General features: G+C 45.1%; 1 protein-coding gene across 1 annotated transcript in view; it reads left to right on the top strand.

The window, feature by feature from the left end:
* The window catches only part of ITM2C (integral membrane protein 2C), a 7,609-nt gene extending 5,095 nt beyond the window's left edge, over positions 1–2,514 (top strand). Inside the window, exons 4-5 of the mRNA XM_009074440.1 lie at positions 767–917; positions 2,150–2,514. Coding sequence (XP_009072688.1) covers positions 767–917; positions 2,150–2,241 — 243 coding nt within the window. The 3' untranslated portion in view covers positions 2,242–2,514. The remainder of the gene's footprint in view (positions 1–766; positions 918–2,149) is intronic.
* Positions 2,515–12,078: the final 9,564 nt, after the last annotated feature.

The raw sequence follows: 12,078 nt of genomic DNA, 5'->3' as shown, positions 1-12,078 counted from the left end.
GAAAGAGGTGCCTTCCATCCCTGGGGTGCTCCCAGGTACCCCATTTTGTCTCTCCCCATTTTTTCCACCCCCTGGTGGCTTCCTGCCATGTTCCCCCACCAGGCACCCCACTCATGACCCCGGTCGTTTCAGTGACCTCTACCCCAGCAGTGGGGATGTCAGTGCCCCAGATGTTCCTGGGACAATAGAGTTGTGCCAAGAGCTCACTTTCCTCTGAATGTTATGTCCATGGTCCATCTCTAGACCCTATTCCTGTGGGCAGTAAGGACAGAAGATGATTGTGGCCATGCTGAATAGACCAGAAAGGAGGGGAGAATGTTGGAATCTGAGCAGGGCCGGTGATTTTGGTTTTTGCCTTTTGAAGTAATGTAAAATGCACATTTCAGTGGAGTTCCAGGCATTTTGGTTTAGCCTTGATCCCTCTCCAGATGGGTTTGTTGTGCTCTCAGAGTTACAGCTTTGTGCATTCTGTTTTAAAATTTGGGTTAGTTAATAACAGGGTTGATCCTACACTGACTTCATCCCCTACATGGACATTCTTTTTTTGGATCTAATCCGCTTTGTGTGTCCTGTGCCAGCAGCATGGGACAGTTTACTGCAAGGACAGGGAAGCATATTAACCAGCCTTGGTAAGTGGAGTCTGAGCCTCCTAACAGTGAATTTTCAGCAGTTTGGCTGTCCTTGGCACACTGTGTGAGACAGTTCTGTTTGAGGAGGAGATCATGGCAGTGCTTGTGCTTTATTTTGGTGGAAACTGTCATTTCAGAAAGGGACGTACCTGCCTCAGACATACATAATCCAGGAGGAGATGATTGCGACCGAGCATGTCAGTGACATGGAACAGCTTGGCTCCTTCATCTACCGCCTCTGCAGCGGCAAGGAGACCTACCGGCTGAAGCGACGCGGCGCGAGGAGACGTAAGAGCCTTGTCTTGTTCTGGCTCACTTTCCCCCCACATCTCAGCCTATTTCAGTTGTTACAGCCATGCTGTCCTCTTCAGGGCAAGGAGAGGGGTTTCCCTGTGGATGTAAGCTTTTTGAGGTGTTTCCCATCCAATTCATCTATCCCCAAATCCAGAATGATGCTGCTGCAGATGGGTGCTGGCTGCTGTGTTTCTGTCATCTACCAGCCTAATAGAAACATTGAGAAAATGGTTGCAGGAGCCAGCAATTCATTTACATGCGAGCTCCCGGGGCTGAACTAATAACAGGGCTGTTGGGAACAATTTGGAAAATTTCCCTAAAGGAGGCACCCGCTTCAGTGGCAGCTATTCAGAGCAGATTAGATCTGCAAATTGCCTGTAATTAATTAAGTTGCTAATAATATGGAGAAAGTTGTGAAGAGGGAACATTGGACTATCTTAAAATGATTTTATGGAAATCAGCAATATGTATCTTGTATACAAATGTTAGTATTGCTGCAAGAAAGGTGTTAATTTCAGTATTTTGTGTTTATTGTATTTGGTTTTAGATACTGGTGTACTTAAAGGCTCCCCTGAAACATGCAGCTATAGTTAGTTTGGGTTTGGATCTCTGGGGAAGCTGCAGGGTGCAGAGAGCATTTGGGTGCAGAAGTCACCATGGTGCTTTCCCAATGGGAGCTGCACTAATGTGCAGGAGCTCCTGGCATGGTCCTGGTTGGCATCAGGATATCACCAGGTTTGCTGTCAGAGGGGAGTAGCTGCCTGGCAGAGCTGTCCACGGTTGAGGTCCTGCAGGTTAAGGGCATGGGGAGGCATTACTTGTTCTCTTAGAGGTTGGGGCCATAGCAGGATCATTGCACAGAGGGATACAAACAGCCAGAGGGAAGTAGCTATTTTAAGCCCTCCTTGGCTGCATTCAGGGCTGTGCTCTGTAACAGCCAGTGACTTCTGCCAGTTTCTTGAGGCTTTCTGGTCTCGGAGATAACACTGAGATGCTGAAACCAGCTGTTTCCAGGCAACTCCCACAGTCCATGGCAGCTCCTACTTGAGGACTGTGGCCTAGACAACATGGTTATACTTCCAAAGACCTTTGCGTATGGGGTGTGTTGTTCCTGCATTTCAGTGTTCAGCAATTGCATCTCATCTGCTTTCCTTCCCTCCTCTGATCACTCCTTACAGATTGTAGTTTGTTTAATCTCCTCTTTCCTCTCTTTAAATCACTTCTAGGTATCAGTCGACGTGAGACTGGAAACTGCCATCGTATTCGTCACTTTGAAAACACTTTTGTGGTTGAAACTGTTATTTGCAAGAAGTCATGAAGCCACTCTCCAGATGTAACCTTCCTTGGCTTTGCTTGCACACACATGCACACATATGCTCTCAGCCCTCTCTTTAGACATGGTAATCTGGCTACTTTTTATACTTCCCCATGGCTTGTGCAGCTCTAACCTCTTGGGTCTGTTGTGGCCTCTTCTCTCCCTGCTACCTACCTGAGACATTTGCTGGGCTTAAATTTACACAGTGGTCAAGGATAACCTGGGAGTACATGCAGCTTCTTTCACACCACAGGATGGGAATCTCTCTTGGGAGCAGGTTTGGGTAGAAGGGGTGGATGAGATATAGGAGTACTGGAAATAGGTACTCGTTTCCTGGCTGAGCAGTTTCAGGCTGGAATAGTGTTCTGTGGCTTGGCACTGGGACAGAGGATGTATGCACAAGAAGAGGATTAGCATTTTGATACTGATGTAATGACCTAAAATTCATTACCAGATGCACTTAGGAAAAGAGTAGTGCTGAGGCTACAGAGGTGAATTGGAAAGCTCAGCAAAGGAAAGTTTTCTGCCCAAGCCATGCTGTGGTGGTCCCATCTTGCTTGCTGTGTGCTCTGTCCTTGAAGACCAGACTTTTCAAACATTTTCCCCAACATGTGCTGTTTCATGGCTCCTGAACTCACTTGTCACCACATCTGAAAGTGGCGTGGCCCAGCGTGACCCACTGAGCAATGCAGGGTGTCCTGATGTGTATTCAGGGTGGGCAGGAGGACAGGGCAAGGGGCAGTGAGGTGGGCTGGGAATGACACAGCATGTCCCTCTCTTCAGTCACAAAGCAGAGGGTGAAATGTAAGGCTGTGTTCTAATACACAGTTGCACTGCTGTGGATTCTGGACAGGTGTGCTATCACTTCACCTGAGTTAATTAGAGGTGTATCTTTGATGCAAGGTGCCAAAACTCCACTGCTGTGCCATCTACAGGCCACGGCTGCAGGAGGAGCCCCATGTCTGTCCTGGCCAGCTCTGCTCACTTGAGAGGATGAGTTATGTTCACATGGGTCTGTCTGCCTGAGATCCCATCTGTGTGTGGATGGGGTGCCATGCCTACATACAAAGTGGTGTCAGCAGCAGAACTGGTTGTTACTGGCAAGTGAAGAAGCAGATTTTTAAAATCTTTGTTTTCTAAGAGTGTGTATTCTTGTATAACTCCTCTGATGAAAGCTGTTTTGATAGTAATTACTGTAATCCAGCTGTGTATCACATTATCTGCAGGCACCATTGTAGTACAGATATTGATCCAAGGCAATATTCAGCTGATCAATATACTGCAGTGAAATTGTGTGAACAAAAATGCATTTCTATTGATCATCAGACAGAAGAATTGCAGAGTAATTAAATATTCTTCCCTCTGTTCCATAAATATAGTTAAAACTAATTAGGTTCTTGAAATGCAGGCAGTTTTTTGGCTTGAAAGAATGGGGTGAGTTTCAACTTGGCACATTCTTGTTAATTGGTTTCCAGCAAATCTGGATTTGTCCACCATCTGTTGAAATGAGCTTTTGTTTTAGAAGAGGAAGGATAAAATAAATGCAAGTACAATCATTAACTCAGAAGAACCAAATAAAAGTGAATATATTTTAAACTTTAAATAATAATACTATGAGTTCATTATGTGCAAACAAATCAGGATCTCAAAGTGGTCATGTAATGCAATAGGAATTAGTTTGTCCTTAGAGGCTGAGAATTAATTTTTTTATATAAACATAGTCAACTATAAACATTAAGTTTTAACAAGCAGAGGAGGACCCTGTTTTCATTCTGATTTAAGCTTCATGTAAAATTAAGAATCATGTGTACTTTCATGCAGGTTGGTAAGGAAAGTTTCCCACTGCCAGAGGGGTGGTTTGTTTCTAGCATTGTTGTTTTTCCAGTGATAACTTGCTGCTAGCCTCAACCTTTCATTGCCAAATGAATGACAAGAAATGGGTCAGAGAATTGGTTCACTTAATGGAAGTGCCACAAACTGGTAAATTTAAGCCCTGCGTTTCTCTCCATTTCTAGAAACCTAAGCCTGCACTCAGGTGAGCATACAGTCCTTTTTCCCCTTCCTTCTGATTCTGCATGAATTAACTGGTCATTGAATATGCTAACTCTGTGCAGTCCCGCAGCTGTAAGGACAAACCTTGGTTCTTTAAGGTGAACTAACGTGGTCAGTGTTTCATAGGACAAGAATGCAGTTGTCTAGAAAGAAAACCTAAGATGCTTTGTATATTTTGTCTGGTAGGACTCTTAATTCTTAGGAAAAACCCATGGGATAATAAAATCTTTTACCTCTGATATGTAAAGTGTGAGTTTGTTTGGAATGAAAAGCACATGCCCTCCACAAAGCTGTCACACCTGTGGGATGCAGCAGCTGGACTGCCCTGGAGGGTCCATCCCAGTGGCATCGTGGAGATGGGCAGTGGGAGGATGCTGCAGTGGGGAGGACCTTCCTGGTGATGATGGGAGAACTGTGTGAAGACATGGCTAAGCAGCCTCTTGGGGAGCCTGCCCATGCCTGCAGACTCTGTAGGACTTTTTCCCTGTCCTTGCACGTCCCTGGGATACCAAAGGGCAGCCTATGTGGGGAAGTTGTTGTCCAGCTGAAGTCTGTGAAGCAGCAAGATACCTCTGCTGCTTGGGTGGCTAGTGGGCATCTGATCTTTGTGTTCAGCCTTGCTTGTCCAAGCTGCTAGACTTGTACATAGAAACATGTCTGTGTGACCCAAGCCTGCTGTTGCCTTCTGGCTGGCTCTGCAGAGCAGGCCTTTGTGGGGCTTCCCTTCTCTCCTCACTGCACACAGCAATGGGGGTCCCTTAAGTGCTCTCCCAAGCTTTCTCTCCCCCTCTTTCATCCTTCTGGTAGGGAAGTGCCAGAATGTTTTTCCTGAACTTGACTGTTCCTCTTTCCACGATTAGTCTCTGGTCAGTCAGGGAGGAAGTTCATGTTTCGCTTGTTACAGTCATTTTTGCTGCATTTTACATTTAGCTTGTCAGTATCTGGATGCTCTTTGCATCACTGGGGTTCTGCTGCAGGGGGTGGCATCTTAGAAGAGCTGTGTTTACCAGAGCCTTTTCTGCCAGGCTGGTCCAGCCAGTTCTACCTCACAGCCTCCTCCTTCCATCAGTTCTCAGCTGAGGGAGCAACTCTGCACCACCCTATGAGGAACCTGACCCCTTCAGACATGCCTTTTGAAGGCTGAAATGCTGATATTAAGAATGTGACTGATGCATTTCAGTAAATCTAGTTACTAGCAAGTCAGCCACCTTGAGACTTGTCCACTACAAAGAAAAACAGCTTATACTGTGAAACTTTGTGTTTTCAAAATTTCACTCTTGGTTCAGTTTTTCATTTCCTGAGGCTGTATTTGTTGTCTCTTGCTCTTAGGAGACTAAAGTGAGTTGTACTTCCTAATCTTGCTCACACTCTGGCAGAAGGCTTCTTTATTTGATTGAACAGTGGCACCTACCAAGGCTTGGCTGTGAAGCCTGCTTTGGGAGGACTGTGGCAGAGATGCACCATAAAATCTTCCTCCTTCAAACCTTATAATTTTTCATGTCCCCAAATACTATCACAGAATCAGAAACATAGAATGGTTTGGTGCAACTTGCAAATTGCAACATGGCTAAGAGGCTGTTGTTTAGCTCTGCCAGACAATGCTCTGTAAGTCAATGTTTTGCTCTAACTTTAGGAGCATCCACTTGCAGGCTCTGGGGTTTTTTAAAAAATGTGCTGGAAACCTATTAACTTAGCAGCTGAGGGGAAGAAACTCAGTGTCTCCTCTAAAACATAAATGAACTGTTTATTTGTTACAAGTCTTCTACGCCTTCATTTACAGTCCAGTCCCATTCCATGAAGTGCATCTTGTTGATGAACACACATCAAGATGCCAGTGCATGTTTCTGGCCAGGCAGCAACTGTCAGTGGTCCTTACTGGGAATTGACTACAGCCCAACGTGGACAGCTCTCTGGTATATTAATGTTGGTTCCAAACTAATGAAAACCTGTCCTCTCTCTTATACATACTTATGTATGTGCGTTAGAATGTACAAGTTGTTTGCAAGCATTTTGCTGCTGTCATTCTGAATTCCACTCCCGACACTATAAGAGTAAGTATTGTGGATGCTGTCACAGCTTCACAGTGAAATAAAGGCATGGTTGGGCAGCTCTGCAATCAACAAAAATAGCTTCCCAGTTTAGTGTCCCAGGTAAATGCCCATTTCTTGCTTTTTTGCCAAGTAAAATTCATGATGGGGGCATTCATTTCCCAGTGAAATCACTGAGATGCTGTAGCTCCATTGGAGGGAATGTTTTCTGGATTAAATGAACAGAAAGCAGAGTGTGATGGGACAGAGTCTCTAACAGAGGAGTTCAGCTTCAGTGAATACTTTCAGCTAATAAAACAAATCATGGCCTAAAAAGGTGGGTGGAAACAGCTAAACTTCCTGATGTTAAGCTGAAGCATTTGTTTTAATATTTTAGTGATCAAGTTATTTCTTGTTTTGAAACAATTTTTACCTAAAAATGCCGAAATAAAATGGTCAGTAACATGGGAATAAACAAAACACTGTTCATTTGGTGTTAAAAGAAACATTTATGTTGACCAAAAGAGTGTCCAATTTTCCTTGCCAGCAGGGCCCAGTGAGACTGAAGAGGAAACTGGAGCTTGAAGTGGCATTTGAACCGTTCAACTTGTCATAATTAATTTAGGAGGCTCTGTTTCCTAGAGAGTAAGGACAGCCCTAGAGGATGCCTTTGAGTGCTCAGTTTAGGAGTTCACGCACACCTTAGTCTCCTAAGTTAGACAATATGAACACCCTTGTGTGCTAGATAATTTTTATGACTGGCATTTTTAAAACAAGACTGACTTTAGGACAGGGTGACACTGGCTGTTGCTTTTCCTGGCTGCTGTGTACACGACCCCCTTGTATGTTGTACACTTCTTCTCTACCTGAGGACTACACCTGCTTCCTCTGGAACTCAGCTGGCTCAGACTTCTTGTGTCTGCAGGTAAGGAGATAAGTGCTGAGCAGAAATGGGTGTCCATGTGTGCTGGCTTGTGGCTGTTTGCTTTTGATACCTCTTGTATTAAAGGAAAATCTCTTGACTTAGGTTGGAACTACCTCCACAGCAGCTTCATATGATCACTAAGTGATTTTCCTCATCCCCACAGTCTCTTTTAGCACAGTCCCTTTTCCTTGGGGTCCTCGCAGCTCACAAATGGGTCTCAGGGGATAGAGCTTTCCCCAGTAAGAAGAAGTGATGCAGCACATCCCAGAGCCTCAGCCCCTGCCCTGAGCCTGTCTGTCACTGGGCTGTCACTAATGGCCTGCTGGAGGCAATGGGAAGATGCTGCAGAGGTGATATAACATGCAAGGCAGCCCTGCCACTGGGGCTGATTGCATAGGCTTGGGCAGCTCTTGTGTAGGCAGGTCACATCAGAGGCTGGGCTGGAGCTGGGTGCAGCAGACAGCAAGAGCACATGGTGCAGGGGCTGCTTGACAATTACCAGCATACTTTACCTCCTTCTCTCTTATTAAAATCTTAGAAGAAATGGGTGGGTTGAAGAATCAAGAATCAGCTGTTTCCTTAAGTTTGCAGAGAAAATTTGCTCTGGAAATATTATTATTCATGGCGAATATGGAAGGTGTTTGTGCCAGCTCTAATTAACTGTTCTCGCTAGCACAACAATGTTCTCCAGTGAAAGCCAGTATGATACTCTATTCATTTGGATTAATTAATGTGAAAAGGCCAAGTATGTAATTTCATACTTGAACTTTTAGATCTGTGTATGAAATGAATTGAAATCACATTATGCAATGATTGAATATTTTCCTGGTCTGACTGGGGAAAGAAGTTTCAAAGAAGAAGACAACTTAATGTTGAACAAAACCTCTGAAATTAAAATTTGTCCTCTTTTCAAGAGATTTCTCTAGGATGTCACTCTGTTCCCCCAATTGTTATTCACGGAGTAACTTGTTCTCAGTAAAGTAACAGGAAAGGCTTTGGATCAGGCCCCATCTCATTTCTCCCTCTCCCTTCAGATGGTGATTATGTGGTTGCCACTGCTAGAACGGCAGTCAGTCATCGTGAGTCATTCTCCTTTCTCCAAAAGTGATTGTATGTATAACTCAAAGAAGCAGTTATAAGTTGCCTTGCTCCAGCACTGTAGATACACGGAGCTGCCATCTGAAAATGCCTCTGTGTCAGCAGTGTTGTCAGAGCAATACCTTCTGCACAGGCTTTGGGGGTTCAGCCTGCCCCTGGCCCCTAGGTGCCTTCCCCTGCAGTGTGGCTGGGTCCAACAGTGCTGAGGAGGTCTGGGAAGCACCTGTGGGCGAGTGGGCAGTGACAGCAATGCACATCACAAAGAAATTTGGCAAGCTGGATTTGAGAAATGAAAGATTTACAGCTCAGGGTTTTTGAATGTATAGTGGCCTTTATGGCAATTAAACCAGCAGCATTGTGTTAATGGTCTCTGTGGGGGTGGATTGGAAAATGCAGACCAACAGAGTTACCCTTTAGAGAAAAGCTTAGACCTGACACAGCTGTGGTTTTGGGTTTTGAGTGCTGAAAGTAGCAACTTGAGGCTGCATTTTATGACTTGACTGAGTTCAGTTTGGTCTCCAAATGGACTGATAATTTTGTAGGTCAAATATTTGGGAGCAGCCTGGGAGACTGATGTATTGCTGTTATACAAGCTAAGAATAAACACTGGAGGTCACTACAAAAGCATCCAAATACCCCCAAACAACAAACCCCAGGATGGAACAAACCATGCACAGACACCCACATCTACAGGCTGACTGCAATGAGCTGTGACTGGCTTTGCATGACCACCTGCAGCCCCAGCTCCTAGGGAAGGAAGCACGGGTGGCTGTGTGGATTGGCAGCCCCATTCTGCCAGCTTGCTCCTGTTGTAGGTTGTGCAGCTGATTGCTTTTGGTTTTGTAATGACTTTAGCAAGATCTTGGAGTGAGATAGGACTGTGAGACCAGCTGAAGGGAAAGGGAGCAGGGGGCTCAATGTGTTGGGCTGGATGCTGGCTCTAAATGTCAGAGAGCACTCCCCGTCCTTGGCCTTTCCCAGTGCTACTGAAGGTTTCCTGCATTTGCAGAGCTTTTATTATGTATTCCAGATGCCTCTTTGCCCCGAGCTGTGGCATGGTATGCACACAACTTGCCATAGGGCATATACCACAAAGGGTTGCAGCACAGAGCCTCTAAGGCTGCCCACTGGGGTATGGAGTGGTAACACGACCTCCTCCTTAAAAACCAGCAGCACACCCAGTTATTGAGCAATGCTGGAAAAATCCCACAGCACCACATGCAGCACCTGTTTGTGCACAGGTCCCTGTGATGTGAATGAGGCAGATGTGGAGCAGGAGGGTTCACCTGCTCCTCCTTCAGGCAATGAATGTGGCTGGGAACAGCAAGCAAGTGATTTCCCATTCCACTGCTGGCAGTAACTGTTTAAACATGTTGTGTTTTTTTGTTGGCAGGGTGGTTGTGAAAATGTCCTAGAGTTGGGGTCTGGGCCTGGGCAAACATGGTTAGCCCCAGGCAGGGACCTCCCTGGATGGCCACAGTGAATGGCAGCTGTTTTGGGGCAGAATGTAGTGTTTGCCTCTGTCATGCTGGATGGAGACTGTTGGGAATGAGTGCTGAGCCCCATTCAATGCCCCCACTCCTTGGCTGGCAGTGTGTTACCTTTCTGGCCCACCAGCTGCAGAGTAGGTCTTTGTCAAGTGTGTAGTTGTACTTTGGGGCCGACTGCCTGTTTGAAGGGTCACAGCTATCACCTCTGCTTGAGCCCAGGACCTAGGAAGGAAATGAGGGCCAATTAAACACATTCTGTTTCCTGCCCTATTTTGGTCACAGTTCTCCATTCAGCTGAAGACATCCAGGTCCCTGTCACTGGCAGGAGGGCTCCTCTCTTGTCAGCAGCAGTCTGGGGAAAAAGAATTGCCTGATCATAGTGCTTTGAGAAGTATTTTGCTGTATTTGGAAAGGAGGTGTTTGACACTCATCCACCTTTCAGAGAAAAAATGAATGCTACAGAAGTACTGACAGTCACCACATAGCTTGAGCCCCTCTGAAACATGAAGTAGGTTTGCAATAAGCCTTTTGGATCACCTCTCTCTGTGCTTTGTAACAGCTTTAAAAAAAAGCTGAAGTTAGGATATCATGGATAGAAATGCTTGCTCTTTCTCCCCGAGCCAGTATTTTAGTGTTAGCCCATGAAATGCATGAGGAAACAACAAGCAAACTCAAACTAAGTTGCCATTATAACAGCACGTACCAAATACCAAATGGCTGTTTGAAATGTTAAGTGGGGGGAGGAAGGCATGGCAATTTTCTAATGAGGTTTGCAAAGGAAATGCACTTTGCTTTCATTCAGTGCTTTTGATGAAGTTGCTTAATTGCACTAAAAGGTAAATATTTGGTATCAATCTCCTTGACAATTTGAGTTCATCTAGAGTAGCTGTTTCTGAAGCTCTGTCTCTGCTAGAGCAGTGTGTTGTGCTCACTCATATAGGGACGTGGTGGGTCTTCACACCTTCAGTTTGCTTTTTTCCCCAGATTTTTCATCAACAGAAAGTGCTCCACTATTTTTGCACTCTGCTGAGTGTATCCTGAACAGTTTGTATCCGGAGCAGTTTTGCCAAAACTTTGATAAGAGAAATTGAGACCTATGTGGTTCTGTCTACATCTGTGTTTAAAAGACATGTAAACATGAGTTGGGAGCTGGACTGTAAACTTAATGTGACTAGGAAGAATGTTGAAAATAAGACTCTTGGATATACGCAGTGGAGTTCTGGAAAAACAAATGCTTCATCTAAAAGCAAACAAAATAGTTTTCAGTGTGGGAGTCTGGTTGCTGTGCTGTGCAAGTTAAACAACTTGATAGACTGAAAGTTAGAATGGGTATATTTACCCACAGGATTGGATTTTTGATTGGCAAAAAGTGGGAGAGAGATTTGGGATGTCTTCTAAAGATGTTTTATGACAGATGTATATAGGCATCCCAAGGCAAGTGACACAGGCTAATTTGTGAGAGCAGTGACCCATAATAGTATGGAGTATAAAAATTATTTGAATGGTGTGATAATGTCCAGAAATGAAATCTGGGATAAGACACAGTGATACTGCTTGATTTCTGCCCTGTTGTTCCAAAACAAGGGAACATACTATTGTAGCCTCTGCATTTTGTGCTGCAAAGGAGAGGGATATCAAAGGTCTTGCTATTGAGCGTAGCGTTAAGTTTTGACTTCCATTGTAGCATGGAGTAGGTTACAAGTGCAAATGTGTCCAGCCCGTGGCTTTACACCCTCCCACTCCTGATAGCCTAAATGTGTTTGTTCTGAGGAATCATAAGACAAGGTGTGTCAGACTGTGAGTTTGAATAAAGTGTGAACTGGCTCCTTTCATGGGATTTAAGTGCGGTGGGGGATGGGTAGAAGCGAGACAGGCCCGGAGTGGCCCATCCCAGTTCAGTTCAGCACTGGGAGCTGGATGCAATACCACAGGGCATCTCAAATGGGAGTAAATACCCCTTGTCACACAGCAGGGTCCTGCTCCAAGGTCCCAGAAGGTCTGCACAGCCACAGGCAGGAGCGGCAGCAAGAGCTGAGCTCAGAGTGAAATGAAGTTCCTTACAGCTCAGGCTTTCTTTATCTTTTCACTGCTCACACAAAATGGCCTACATAACAAATTTATTATTAATACCCAGTTATTTTACTCTACATGAGGAACCAAACCTACCTGCAGGGTTTTTACTGCCTTGCCCACCTTGGTCTGTCAGAAGTCCCCGTCCTTTATTTCTGCCCCTTCCAACTGTGACGTT

The sequence above is a fragment of the Acanthisitta chloris genome, unplaced genomic scaffold (assembly GCF_000695815.1).
Source record: "Acanthisitta chloris isolate BGI_N310 unplaced genomic scaffold, ASM69581v1 scaffold15535, whole genome shotgun sequence".
Taxonomy (NCBI): domain Eukaryota; kingdom Metazoa; phylum Chordata; class Aves; order Passeriformes; family Acanthisittidae; genus Acanthisitta; species Acanthisitta chloris.
This window is presented reverse-complemented; position numbering and strand designations above follow the sequence as displayed.